The following is a 15424-nucleotide window of genomic DNA, read 5'->3' as shown; positions in this document are numbered from 1 at the left end:
CCTCATTTTAGCACTGAGGTCTATGAGTTTTGTCAACAGGGCTCCTCTGCATTGTCTTCATCACAGGAAATGTGAGGGGTTTGGTAGCCTATACAACAGTGGTATCCATGGGCTTAGTGAAAGCGAAGTGAAGGCAATGTTTCAGGAGAAATTCTCAGGGCAAAGGAGAAGTGGTGATAACATCTGTCAAGCCTGGAATGGCTTGTGTTGAGTAGGTTGAGTTTGGGCCAGTTGCAACGAAATTCTGCTCTGTGCAGCTATACTCTTATTCTTGGCAAAGAAGCATTAGATGCTTTTCTACAGCTGTCACATTCTCTCTGTCCAGAGTGTCCTGAAGCATATTCAAGAATATACTGCTAGTATGTGTTATTGGTCTGTTGAGGCTTTGCTCAAAGAGAGTAGAGCTAATGGACAAGATGCATAGGGTGAACAGCTGGGGAGAAGATGCAGGAACAGTACAAGGACAAGCATGGAGTCTGTGGGGACAACTTGGTGGGGGGCGGGCATGGAATTGACATGACGGACATGGAAGCAGGAGTTTTGGTGATACAAAGATGAAGCTTCCATACCATTCCTTTCTTTCCTTTTTTCCCTACTCTTCCCTGCTCTGTCTCAACTTCCCCCTCATTGTTCTGCTCTCCCATATTCCCCCAATATTATAACAACTCCTTTAACATTCCTATCAGTCATGCCTATTGCTCTGAGCCCACCAAAAACATATGCACCAGCTCCACCTTTATCCTTGATATTCCTGTGGCCCTGATAATATGGAGAGTCTGTGAGGAGGGCTTTTATCAGATGGATGTAAAAAGGGACTCTGCTTTGACGCACGTTGCCAACATGTGAACCAAGAAAATGGTAATCTGGGAATAGAAGCATGGAACTGGAAGGGATATTTTGGGTCACTGAGTCCAGTCAAGTAGAAAACAAATCACAACCAGTGTTGGATCCCCTTTAAAAAAATATAAGGAGAAAAAGTGATTTTGCAAAATAATGGGTTTGTTTCTGAGGGGGTAACTGTAGGCTAGGAACCTTTAGCCAAATCACTGAAAATCTGAATCACTACCACTGCCCAGAAGCAGAACATTTCAAGACAATGCAAATATGTATATGGATTTTGGAACATTTAAACAGAAAGCAATGCTCAACCTTGGCTATAACAGAGTTGGCATTCCATTATAATTCTACATGAGTAGTGGATTGGACTAAAAAAAACTGGATCAATTCTTCATTCAGTTATCTACTTCTTGCGTGACCAGGAGCAAGTCACTTAATCGACACTATGCCTCATTTCCTCATCTCTGAAACGTGGATAATAGTACTTCATTACTTCAAACGAGTGTCGTGAGGCTTGAAGATTATGAGGCGGTATTTTGATGAGGGTTATACAAATGCCCTGATATTAAAATAGAATGTTGCTCTCCTTTTTATTTGTAACTTTAGGAGAGGAAAAGAAAATAAGCTATATTCTGCAGCACATTACTGTGTCATAGGAAGCACCCTGTCACCAAAATAAATGTAAAACCTTAACATGTTTTACCAGGTTTACTAAGGAATCAGTTTTCAGAACACAGAATTTCACAACAGTCCAGAATGCTTTATACCCACCTTTCAAATTGAAACAACTTGTTTACTGAGGCATGACCAGGACGACTGCATTTTACAAGGACAGTTTCCTGCCAGAAAAACAAAGTAGTTATAATTAAGGCACATAAACACATAAATAAAATTATGTTTTGTGTGTTTCGAGTTTCAGTGTACAGTAGGAATCAGGGAAATGGAAAAGACTACTTACTCTTATATCCTGTCTCCAACAGTTACCAACACTGGATTATGCAGAGAAAGACACAAACCCTTCATAATCCACTTAATTATTATGTTGCAAAGTCTTATTTAGGGTCTGTGCAGTCCATGACGTGGCTGCAGTGTCTTATAGACATACTTGAACTACACATTTAAATCAGCCTCAGTCAGGAACTGATAGCAGTCTGGATGGGGAAATATGGAGCACTGTGCAACAATGCAGTCAAGAGAATGTAAATTAGCCTCACGTGATATATGACTGAGGTACAGACCAACCTTGCTACCCTCTGCCACTTCCCCCATCGTCTCTGCTTCTCTCCTCCACCCCACTGCTGCACTTACCTCCCCTCAAAGCTGCAACTCCAGCTGGGGCCCTGCTCCAGCCCAGGGCATGGAGCACACACTGCCTCTGCAGGTAGCTTTGTAATTGTCATCAGAGCTCAGATAACTACAGAAAGAACTCCTATTCATTTGAAGACTAGATTGTCAAGATACCATTTCTGAACTTAATCATATACCAATGTATTTATGCTCTCAACTGAACTGCAGACATTAATTTTATAGCAATAACACAGTAATCCACAATGATGGAGAAAAACACAGTAAAATTGCTGGAGTTTTAACAACTTTTTTTGTAATAATACATTTTCTAAATATATTATGTAGTAGCTTTTAAAGTCTGCCAAGTGTGTCAGTGGCTCTTTAAACTATAGCCAGAGTGCAATCACAGCACCTTGGCAGGCATTACACAGGAATTCAAATCCAGAAGTGCTTTTCTGCTCTTCCTAAACATGTTTAATTGCAGAAGAAAATAAATTTTAAACCCAACGCTTTGCAGCATTTCCACTAAGAGCTAAAGGGGCAACATATGTCTTTGATGGCTATTCCATTTGAGAGGTTAGTTAGTATATTTTGGTGAAAGTGCAACATAAATGTCTACATTGCTGTAATGTAATGAGAGCGGGGGAAAAGCCAGTTTGTTTAGCAAAGGAAAGAAAACCCATAGGCAGGTGTTTTCATATGATCATGCATGGTGACCTTCCTTCCTTAGTGGCTTAAAATAGAATAATACAGGCATCTTGGCTGCTGTCCTATGGAAGCGCTGAAGATTTTTCTAGTTATGAGGCCACTGAATTTGCTTCTGTTCTGAGGGTGCAGTCACCCATGGCAATGAAATACCTAGCTCTAGTCTAGAGCATACACCCATCCAAGAGTGCTTAATTTCTACTGGCAGAATCACAAAAATCTCCCAGTATAAGTTCTGTTCTTCAACAAACCGAACAAAGCAGCCAGTTGCTCTCTACTCCATGCAGATACTCTGCACTAGAAACTGAACTAACTCCCCCAGGCAGCACAGCCCCAGTGAGAGGAGGGGACAAACAGCAGAAAAGAAGTTTCAGAACAAAGGAGGTGAGGTTCAGATTGAAGGAGGTGAGTGCCTAATTTATAGAAGTACCTGCTCTGCCATGCAGCTACACAGCTGTGAGACTATTCAGCATGGTATCCCATGCCCTGGCTAGGCCAACACAGACCATTGCTACTGTCTTCCAAAGCTCAAATAGCTGGATAATTTCTATGAGAGAGAACCCACAACAGGCAACTGCCATTAATTAAATAAGAAATTAACAAGAAAATACTTTAGAATCAGTCACCCTGGAGCCCTGATGTAGTAGCCAGATTCTCCATATGAAAATGATTTTATTTATACATGCAATCTAAGGCTTTAAAATCTTGAATTAGCTCAAAAACGGAAAAGAAATACTGGGTTGTACAGCCAATAAAAACTTAAGCTTTTACAGACTCAAGACAAGACATACAAAACTGTGGGAAACAGTGTTTCTCTCTAGCAGATTTAATTATAAAAATTCCTAAATAAACAGCATGGTATTGACTTGAATTTGATTCGCTATTTGTTCCAAACAGTCTCAAAATGCCCCAAAATGCAAAGTTATTCTGCCTATATTCTACAACTGAGACTATATTAAGCAAAATATTATTTACAAGTTCTGGATAGCAAAACAGCAAGGGTTCCTCTATACCAATGCTGCCCAACTTTGATGTGGCTGGGGGCTGCACATGGTGCTAGCATGTAGCCCCTGAGTCACACACCGTGCAGGCTGCATGCTACAGGGGAGGCTCCTTGGGATCCACTTTACTGTGTGGGTAAAGCCCACAGACCCCTCTCCCTACTGACAGCACCCCTAACCCAGCCACTGAACAAGCTGTGCCCACAGCACATGGACCCCTGGGCCTTTTCCTTGGGACCATCTACTGGAGTTATCATCAGGGAGATTTAAATGCACGTGATGTTTCTGCTAGTTTTCAGTTGCAATATAAGCACCGCCTTACAAAAGGAAATTTAGTAGCACCTTGATGAGGAACACTGGGTGCATCTACGTGTGACATTACAGTGACAGTGGGCACCAATCATGATGCTGCAGCTACATCGCCATAGCAATGCACTCCCTCAGTATAGAGCATTGCTATAGCAGCACAGTGGCTATAAATGTGCACTGCTGGCACGGTGTAGTATGGGCTGCTACTGCCCAAAAGGAAGTACTACATGACAGCGCAGTAACAACAGCACCATAGGGGCACATGTAGACGCGCTCGCTGAATATCTGAAAGCTACAGGAGTTGAGGGCACTGAGGTTAAGACATGTATGTAGGGCCCATGAACAAGTTACTAAGAAGTAAGATATACTGTGAGCTAGTCTATCTTAATGCTATAGTTCTGTGAATAGTGCTATAGCTTCTCCTCAGCAACTGTGTATGTGCATGCTCTTAACCTGATGTTAATGGAAAGTAGCTTACCTTTCACTGAAAGCGGGGTAAGCTACCTCACATTTACTAAAAATTAAGAGCATGCAAATGGGCAGCTACCACTGAATGGCTGGTGCACTGTAAATTCACACCTTAGCTTACCTTGTGGTAACTTGTTCATGTGCCCATACCCAGAGTTAACACTCCAGTCTTAGCTCACACCATTGTGTCTTTTACATTTCATTTCTTGGTAACAGCATCAATAAATGCTGGAATGTCATCTGGATTTCCCATCTCAGCTCTCGATCTCTGTCTTTTAATGGACTTAAACCAGACCCCTTTAATGTCCTCAAAAGCAATACTTTGTAAGCTATTGCGGGAGATATTTGGATATTACATTTCTGCCATGTTCTATAAGATACACTGTAATAATAAAAATGAAAAGGGTCTGACAATTTAAAAAATAGCAACAGTGAGCAGAAGCAGCACAAAAGGAATGCAGAGATCTACAGCAGTTTTATTATTACAGAGACGTAAGGCCTGATTTGCTCTGTAACTGTGTCAGATGAATTTGATCTCTAGGCCATTAGTAACAAAATCCATCAGAAGCCAAGACCCAATAGCACAAATTACTTGCTAATATATCATTAGGGAACTTGAAGCAAACACTGATACAGAAAACCTACATAATCTTTCCCCAGAAGAATCAACATCTATTAGCAAGGCCTGGTGTTTACGGCAAATGCTATTACAGGTGTGCACTGCTGGAAGAGGACAACTGGCCTCTTGCTAACCAGCACAATACAAAGAGGTGTGATACTTCTGGGATTCTTAACAATTTGTTTGAAAAAACATTGCTCAAGAGAGTATGCGCCTTACTTTCTCTGCAATATGCAGAATCCTGTTGATCACTCCAACCATTCCTTTTTCACCTAAAAGCTGGCCTTGCTCATTTTTACTTCACTACTGCAGAAAACAGAATATGAACAAGAGGCACAGGGAGCACTTTCAGCACCCAGAACATGGGGGCAAAGGGATGGGATTATGCTGACCACTGGAGATGGGGGAAAAGAGAGTGGAGTCTTACCTGACGGGGCCCTCCTCACCCACACGGCAGCTGCTTCTGCTGGAAACAGACAACAGCACAGGCTCCCTGGATACTTTGTTCTCTCCCTTTTCAACTCGTGGGTGCAGGGCTGTGCCTCTAATTGCAAAGCCTTTGGGAAGGTGTCATTCCACATCCCCGTCCCTGCCCCGATATATACTGTTGAGTGCAGGGCTGAGCCTGCCTGGCTTCTATGGCTGGGCAGGGGCAGCACAGAGCTACTCCTGTTGTGGCAAAGACTCATGAGGGAAGGGAGCCATACTGGCACCCCCTCTCAGTTGGTGCTTGGGGCCAGTGCCCTACTCACCCTGCCCTGGTTATGCTCTTGATAAGAACATTCTTTTAAATCCATACTGGCAAACTATTTTGTACCAAAAAGCCTTAACAATGTTCTAAGCTAGATAAGAGTTTCTTCTGGATCCCACATGGATATTAAGATTATTTCTATAACTCTTTTACCATTTTCTTTAAAAAAATGATCCATACTTTCTGCTTGTTTAGAAACCAAACAAAAAAAATGGACCAGCTTCTGCTCTCAGCTATGCCAGTATAAAGTCATAGCAACTCTGCTGGTCCAGATTTTGATCTCAATTTTATCACTGTAAATGGAACATCATTCAACTAAGTCAGTGGAGTTACACCAGCATAAAACTGTTTTGAGTGAAAAAAGAATTAGGTTACTTCCAGCGTTACCATGGCTTAGAGCAAAATGTATCCTACTGTTCTGTGGCGTGCTGATTTGTAATGCTGAAAGTGCTCCATGATCAAAACTGATAAGGGAACAAATTAAAGGAGAAAACAGAGTGAAACTCCTTTCAAATTCTGTCTGCAGACTCACAAGGATGGGATGTTTCAGGAGGGAAGATCAGTCTTGATCTGCAGTGAAACAGCCATTTGCTACAGAGAAGGATAGAGGAAGACTGTGTGAAAGCTATTTTCATCCCTGAAACTGTTCCTGAACTTGGGTTTCTTGATTAGAAAAGCATATAGCTATTGACTAAAAATGGAACAACGCATACTGTTTTCACTGCTCAGTATCCAAACCAAATTACTTTGTAAGAGAAATACCAAAGTTGACAGGCAACAGTAACCTGCGTTATCATTTGCCTTCTGGATTCAGAACCAAATAGGCATTGCCCACCCTTTTCCCTCCTTTCTATCATCATTTAATTTGTTTCCGACTCTATGTATATATACTTTCATTATTAAGTATACTCACATTGTCAGCTGCATACGCCACTTTTTCTGAAAGTTTTTTGTGCCTGCAGGGGGGAAAAAAAAATCGGAAACCTTAATTTGTTTAATTCGACTGAGAAAAATGAACACTCACAATGCCTGTGAACTGCAAGGTCTAGGAACAGATCTAGGATTTTGAAAATGGGACTACAATGGTGAGCTCACTGGCACAAGGGGCTACAACTGGTAGAGACCAGTGGCCAAGAGCAGAGGTCTTGGTGTAGGAGAGCTCGCTGCACATGCGCTACCCAATCACATGACCACTACAACCCCTGAATCCACCCCATCAACATCTAACCATGTCAACCTTGTAGTTTTGAAATCTGTTGGAATTTTTACTGCTTTTGTAAAACTGCTGCCACCAGAAAGCAACCACATAGATTTATTAATAAAAATAGTATTAAAATGCAATCAAGCAAAATAAAGGAGTCTGTTTAAATAAGCAAATTTACAATCAATCAAATTATGAACAATGTCATATACAGATTATTTCAAGGTTACAGAAACTCTAACAGTTATATAAGAAAAATGAAAGGTGTCTGGCATCACTATAGAGGTTCCCAAACTTTTCAACCAATGGATCACTGTCAACCCTCAAAAGTACATCATGAATCACTGTAGCGCTTCCTTATCACCAAACCTTTAATTGAAAAAGACTGGGAGGGCAATGCAGCCTGTAACAAAATCTTATGGACTGTAAATTGGAACCCATTGCATTAGTACAGGCAACTAAGATGTACACTTTTTAAGAAAAAAGTCGGACTCATCTTGCAAACACTTCAGCTAGATCAATGCTTGAAAGTTTTCCTAGTGGCCATGTCACCTAGGGCATGTGAAACGCATTCTCTACCCAATGTACTTATGCCTGCAAAGCCCTAGGTGTGGATACAGCTATGCCAACAGAGGTGTTGTAGCTACCCCAACAAAATAACTCCTTTTGTTAATGTACGCTGAGTTTTCACTAAAAGTCCCTGCCAGCAAAGCTATGTTGGCATAGCTATAACAGGAGAGGCTCTGCTGTGCAGTCAAAGCCTTGTAACGCTGAGTGATTTACATATTTTACTCGCCCAAAAATGATTGAGACTATTATTATAAATTAATTCATATGTGTTTTGGCCAGATTGGGTCCTTAGTTTTATTACTGCTTTGACTAAACCTTGTTCCACAATATCAAGAAATATACTAACCAAACTCCTGTTTATTATCTATTCTGTTCTGCACTGTACTTTTGCAACTAAATACATTACTATTTCAGAGCCACAGAAACACTCTTCAGGATCCTCACAAGTATAACAAAACACATACTGCACCAAATTTCTTCTTCAGGCTCCCTAAATTTTTCTATGTAGGTCATTTCTGTTTTGTTTTAATTAAAATGATTTCATATTTTAAAAGATTTGGCAAAAATGTCCTTTAAAAACATATTGTAAGCTAGTGGGCAGGTATACCAGCCAGGGAAAGCAAAATAAAGCCCCAAACTACAGTCATTTCTTGATCAAGGTGGATTATAGTGTGGTTTCCAGCCACCCACTTAGTTCTTTCTTTCTCTCTTTTTATTTATTTATTTTTGGGCTCAGCACTTTATTCCCTCCTTTCTTTCCTTTCAGTCATCTAGGCAGTTTCCTGTCTATAACTTACTCAAACCTAATCCTTCCTTTCTTTTTCCATCCTGAGACATTTTAGCATTTACAGGTAATTATATAATGAGCTGGAGTTACAAGCACAAAGTGGGTACAACTCTACTGAAGTATACAGAATTGTATGCTGTTTGTGTGACTCACTGGCAGTGAGCCTGTTCCATAGTATGGAATCACAAAACAAGTCTTATTATTTGGAGAATCTGGCTACATCCAATTTATGACTTTTGACTGATGTTATGAAACTGCGCTATAATGGAATGCCTTAAGGACAGCAAGCCTGCTATGGACTGGCAGAGACTTTGTTACACTATCTGCCAGACTAGAGACAAAGGTAGGGTTGTTAAGCTGCAACAGGTGTGTGTTTAGGTGAAAACACTTTGGATGATGAGTTGATTAAATCTAGGAAAACTAGTTCCTTTGACTCCTCTCCAGGTAAGGAAAAGTGGAAAATCACCCAATGAGAGAGAGAGAGAGAGAGAAAAAAGTAGGGATTAAAAAAAAAAAAGACTCTCAAGAAGAACAAAGGACCAGACTTTTGGAGGAAAAAAACCTTTAAGGCAGGAAGGAAGAAGGTTGAGGCATGCTTTCACAGGAAAAAGGTCCTGTTTAAACACAGGACCAGCCAAGATCAAAGAAAGCTGACCTGGAACAAAGAGCTGGACATAATACTTGATTTAGAACAGATGCCATGAGCTCTAGGAGAAAGATCCTAGACATTCCAAAAGACCCAGAGCAGAGAGGAAACTGAGGCTGAGAATTACTGGTAGGGTTCATTACTTTGCCTGGATCTTTCATGCAATTGAAATAAACAGTAATTATGTTTGTAAATCTATCTGTGCTTGTGCACTCACTCACAACAAGCCCCTGCAGAGATGAACTGTAAACCAAGAGCTCCCACTATGATGGAGCACTGAAAAAGAGAGTGCTTAAGTAGCTGCAGTGTGTGTGTGTGTGTGTGTGCGCATGCACACGTGTTCAGGGGGAAGGGTGCTACTGTGCTTCTTGGGGACTGAAGCAGCAGGGTCCCATGAGTCCTTTCCTGTGAAGTCCTCTCTGCTTCATGTCCCGAGAGAGCTCGTAGCCAGGTGGGTTTGGGAGGAACCTGTGGGGGCACTACACAACAAAGGGATGTTTATGTGGCACAACAGAGGGAGGGAGCTCGTGCCTGTGGCCCTCAGCCACTCATAGGTTGGACAGCCTGTTCTAGACCACGGTAGTGGTGTATCTTGACGAACACAGGGCAAAAGCAGGCCCAACCCAGGTCCACTGATATGCTCCAAAGCCCTAAGTTCAGTGGTGTGGCTGCTCTGAGCTTGTCCCCAGCACCTGCTCTCAAGTGCTTAGTCTTCAACAGGCGTAAGAGCAGGTGCGGGGGATGAGCCTGGAGCAGTCTCACTAATGAATTTTTGGTCTGAAATGCACTAGGGGACTCAGATGGGCAGAATATGCTCTGCTCTGTGCTCCCCTAGACACACTGCTGCTGCAGCACAGACATGCTCCAAAGGGCATTTAAGGGCATGTGGGTCTAATACAGGGCATTCATCCTTCTGGCCCTACATGCCAGATCCTGCACAGGGTTGGTCCATTTGGCCTTGTGCCACACACCAACCTAGTTTGGCCGCATACTGCCCCAATCCTGCCCCGATCTGGCCACACGGTGCCCACCTAACGGATCTGGCTGGCCCCCATTGCCCTGATGTGGCCCCATGCCACAAGCCTACCAGATCCAGCTGCACACCAGCACAATCTAAGAAGCAGGGCCATGTTATCCAGCCCATGGGGCTCCCCCTGGGTCTGGAAATCTGGCAGCACAGGAGTAACAATTAACACTGCCACAGCTCCCCCAACGTCAAATTTCCAAACCTCTGGGGAGTCCTGCAGGCCAGATGATACAGCTCCACAAACCACATCTGGCCTGTGGGCCAGGGCTTGAGCATCCCTTATCTAATATTTTGCAGACCAAGCATAGGTACCTTGAGTGTCCAGCAGAGGGAGCTTTACCAGGCCTGTGCATGACAACATCTGGAAGAAGACTTCAAAGGAGGAATGGAATTATAACATTTCATTTTCTAATGTCATGTCTGTCAGTATAAGGGGAAGAAGAGAAAGCCAATGTTGTCATTTCTCTACTCTAATTATATTATATAATAATACTGCAACTCCTTTATAGAACACAGAAAAAACTGAAATCCAAGAAAATGTTAGTTTTCCTATGCACACACCTATTCTTTTCTCCCCAAATTGTTTTATTCATTAACTAATAGAACAATATTTCAAATTACCTATTGTGTGATACTGAATGGCCAGGAGTAGCATCAAAAAGTAGCAAAGGACGGATCCTGCAATGCACTCGGATATTTCCTCTCAATTCCTGGTATTAGAATATAAAAATATATTTAGTTAAACAATTAGACAATATCATATACGTAGGTCCTTGATCTGCAAATATTTGTGTGTTTAAGAATATACACTTGAGTTTTTAAGAGTGAGGCCCGAGATACTGACTCTCACTCTCCATCCTGAAAAGATCCTCCTCCTCAGAGCAATGCTCACAAGTAACACACTGGAAAGATATTCTTTATTAGAAACAATAGGGAATGGCTTGAAGCAAAATAGATATGCCACAAGTTCAGTACACAGACAAAGAGTCTGATACATAAATAGAAGCACATTCATTAGTTTTGAGTCTAGGAAAATTATGCATTTAATTACACAGGGATCTCAAGTGTTTTCTTGTTACAGATACTTACAATCAAACTGTTATGAAGCACTCTTCTCTTTCGTTTTTCTTTCTCATATCTCTCAGTTACTACTTGTAAAGACTGCTCAAGATCAAATGCTTTTGTCTGGAATGCTGAAAGAAGAACAACATTCAAAAAATTCAAACTCTTTAGATGTACAAGTAAGATTTTTCAACAGTGCATAGACTAATTAAGACTTATAATCCTTTTGATTTCCAATGGGGCATGAGCGCCAAACTCATAAACACCTTTTGAAAATCCCATCCTGCATCCTGTTGAGAATGGAGGCCTTTTCAGATTACAAACAATTACCATGTTTAAAGACTACTATGAGGATTTTTTCCCCTCAATTCGACATGGCGGGAAGAGGAAACCCTTCATCTTAGATGCGAGTACAAGTGGGGGATGCGGAGGGGGCAGCAGCTATGGCTCTGATTCTAATCCCAAACCCAGGGTTGGACCTGCAGCCACTAACTCCCCTTCACCCTTCCTTGAGGGCAAATGGGGAGTGGGGGAAACAGGTGGCAGGGGGGACAGGTGGCCAGGGGAAGGGGTCTGGCCATTTGATTCCCCTGCTACCCACCCATCACCTGCTCCTCTGCTGCTGCTTGCCCTGCTGTGGGGGGGAGAGGGTACAAATTTAAGATGATCCTCCAAAAATTACATTCTAGACATGGAAAATTATAACAAATGCATACATTTTCTATTAGGATCTACAGATCCTAATTATTAGGGGGTACAGAATCTAATTATTAGGGGGTTGTCTTAAATTCAGAGTCATCCTGGAATCAGGTAAATACAGCACTACGCACACATAAACTTGAAAATTTACTAGATGTGTAAAATAGTCAAGGATCATTCAGCTCTACCAGTCTAGTTAGATCAATGATCTTTGTCACCACGATTAAAATGCAGAGACTACCTTCCATTTACGTCAGTAGATGTCAGAGATATTAGGGTAATGTCCTTCAACAGGGAAAGATGATGATCTGGACTACTCTGGCTGGCTTTACTACAGATTCACTCTGTGTTACCAGTAGTGTGTATTTCACTCCTGTAAGTGCTCAGGAGTCTGCAATAACAGGTTGCTAATGAATAAATTAGAAAGATGAAAGCGAGGGAGAGCCCTACAACAAACAAAACAATAACTCACTCTTTCCCTAACTGATGTGTACATAGAAGAGTGAAAATTGTAAGCAAGTGGCAATGATATATCTATGTGGTGAATGGGTATCCTACTGCCATGGAAAATCTCTACCTGTTACAAAGGCGGAAGCTCCGTGACTGCTTATTCAGCTGAGTACAATTGTTGAACAGCCAGGAGTTAACCATGCAACTCAATCACGGTGCTGATAAGTTCCTGTAAAAAACTGACAGCTTACCGTGTAAGATACCAGAGTACACCTAATTTCTAAGATTTCTTAGAAAGTTGATCTCTTGAACTCCCACATAAGATTTCTCACACAAACTGAAGATGAGATAATAGAATATTATAAATTTCCCTCATATGACTGCGCTACAATCTAATCCAGTGGTTCTCAACTTTTTCAGATTCAAGGAACCCCTCGGAAAATGCCAGCTATATTTTTCATTCATGTTTAGACTACAGAAAAATATTAGAGCAATTCTTGTGTTGCAAAGAACTCAGAAAAAGCACAGCAGGTCAGAGTGTTTTTAACACTATGGATTCCTATTTGAAATCCCTGAGTTTATCTTGCGAATCATGTGTATGTGTTTACACACCTAGATAAGAACATCACAACTTCCATTTACTGGGTCAGACCATCGGTCCATCTTGCCCAATATCCTGTCACACACTGTCGTCCCCCCCCGGTGCACTCATTTTAGACCTATGACCTCACTTTCATCCCTGCTATATTTTGATTTGTCCCAAGGAATCAGTTCTTACTTACCCAGTGACCTCCCTTGTAAGGGAGGCTTATACCGTTTCTTAGTGGGCACTGGCACATGGTCCCTTAAGCAACAAATAGGCCTGTGGCACATAATGGCAGGGTGGCTGCTGAAACAGAGAGTGAAGTGGGTATGACCAGGGCTTTTTCCATTGTTTCTCACTCACTTGTAGTCTCCAGCATTTAAAGTCTAGGAAGTTCTGATTCAGAGGCTGTACCCTTAACTCCCATGCTGAATAGCTACTGATGCCCTTTTTCTCCAAGAATTTGTCCAATCTCTTTTTGCACGTGGCTAAACTATCAGCTTCCACAGCATCTGCTGGCAACAAGTTCCCCACTTTAATTACACGCTGTGTGAAAAAGAACTTCCTTCTGTTAGTTTTAAACTTACTGCCTCCTGGTTTCATTTTGTGACCCCCTAGTTCTTGTATTGTGAGACAGTAACTTATAAATCTCTATTTGCTTTCTCCTTGCCATTTAGTATTTTGTAAACCCTTCTCATGTGCTAACAGTGCATGGCCATACCATACACCCTTAAAAGGATCTCACAGATCTCAGGAGGCCATGGCGTCTTGGTTGAGAATCACTGATCTAATCGCATAACACTAAACAGGTCAGGAGGTAAATATGCAAAAACCACTAAACCTGTACAGAAAGGAACCTGAGAATGAAATTACCACCCCCAGCGTTAGTGAGCTGTTCAGGGATGTAAATAAACAGAAACCCAGGAATGAGGCCAATACTTGCATGCTTTTTAAAAAAGAAATGAATCAACTTTTGGAATCCCAGAAAGTCAAGTATGTGAATTAGACTACAGGCTGGAACTGAAACCTTTGTCACCTCTATCTACACTGGAACTTTCTGAAGGATCTCATTTTTGTTATTCTGAATCTGTCCACCTTTGGGTGTCAGCTTCAAGGTGCAAACATCAAAGAAGCTAATTGTTGGAGGGACACAAGTCTGGGAGCTGTATTTTTTTTACATCAGTAAGGCTAGTAATACTGGTGCTGTTTGGGTAATCATTTGTGAGTAAATACTCTATAAACCTATCACTGTGGGCAGCAAAGTTAGGAAGTAGCATTTTTTAAAAAAACTAGAATACAAACAATTTTAGGTATTGAGAGGCGATCTCTGCATTTGTGAACTTCTGAGAGGCCTACTGCACATTACAAGCTCTGCTTAAAATATGCTTTCATTTAAAACAATGCTACTAATGCATTTTTGTTGTGATGGTGACTGTGATAACAAAAATCAATCTCTAGGCTTTCTAATTTGTCAAGAAGACAGATGACTCACTGGAATCCAAAGTAAAGTCTACAACAAACCACACTTGCCAAAGCATCCAATACAATCTCCTCCCCACTTCAAGTTGCTGTACCTAAGAACTGAAACTGATGCTTTCCTAATGATCATTCCTAAGACAGAATAAACTACCACAGTTTCATGTCTCATGTTCTGCAAAGATTTCAAGTTAGCAGAGGTAAACATCTTGCATTGAAGCTCCATGAGATAAATTTTCTATCAGGCAAATTACAGCCTTTTTTGTCTGCAGAATTATTTCTATGAACCTGAACATTTGTTACTATAACAATTTAGGTCTTTTTGAAACTGCTGCTGGTGTAAGCTGTGAACCACACCAAAAGTTGTTCATTATTAATTATGTGCAGTAGGGTAATATCTGGGGCCTCAAACTTAAATTAGGACCCCGTTGTGCAATGCACTGTAGGAACACAGAGTAAGGGACAGCCCCTGACCCAAGGAGGTTACTCTCTAAGGTCTGGTCTACATTTCCCAGTTTTGCCAGCAAGGCTGCGCTGATTAAGACTGTATAAAAAGATCACACTCTCTAGCTAATGCAGCTATGTTGGAAAAACCTCTTCAGCTAGATGCAGCTAAGGCAGTGAGGCTCAACATGTCAGGCTCCGCAGGCTGGATGAGCAGACCAGATCTCATGGATGAGGTCAGTCCACAGATGTGATTGGACTGCACACCAACGTGGCGCTGTGTGCTGGATCTCGCCATGTGCTGGCCCAGCCCCTTACCAGCCTGCCCCATATACCAGAATCAGCCTGCAGGGCTCCCCATGGGTCAGAAAATTTGGCAGGACATTGGCAATCAATGTTGCCATCACTCCCTTTGCCACCACATTCCCATAGGCCAGAAGACACAGCTCTGTGAGCCAGAAGTTGAACATTATGAGCTATGCCACGGGTGCTCAATTCCCAG

At 41.8% G+C, this 15424-nt stretch overlaps 1 protein-coding gene across 4 annotated transcripts in view; it reads right to left on the bottom strand.

Moving 5' to 3' along the window:
- Positions 1-15424, bottom strand: part of KIF25 (kinesin family member 25) — a 72400-nt gene that overhangs the window by 32281 nt on the left and 24695 nt on the right. For all 4 annotated transcript variants that reach the window (XM_014596721.3, XM_019479881.2, XM_019479880.2 and 1 more), the window contains 4 exons: positions 11298-11401; positions 10830-10918; positions 6891-6933; positions 1609-1676 (listed from right to left, as the gene is read on the bottom strand). In XM_014596721.3, coding sequence (XP_014452207.1) covers positions 1609-1676; positions 6891-6933; positions 10830-10918; positions 11298-11401 — 304 coding nt within the window. The remainder of the gene's footprint in view (positions 1-1608; positions 1677-6890; positions 6934-10829; positions 10919-11297; positions 11402-15424) is intronic.

The sequence above is a fragment of the Alligator mississippiensis genome, chromosome 1, assembly GCF_030867095.1.
Source record: "Alligator mississippiensis isolate rAllMis1 chromosome 1, rAllMis1, whole genome shotgun sequence".
In the NCBI taxonomy this organism is placed as follows: domain Eukaryota; kingdom Metazoa; phylum Chordata; order Crocodylia; family Alligatoridae; genus Alligator; species Alligator mississippiensis.
Note: the sequence above shows the minus strand (reverse complement) of the source record. Positions and strands in the feature narration are given on the sequence as shown.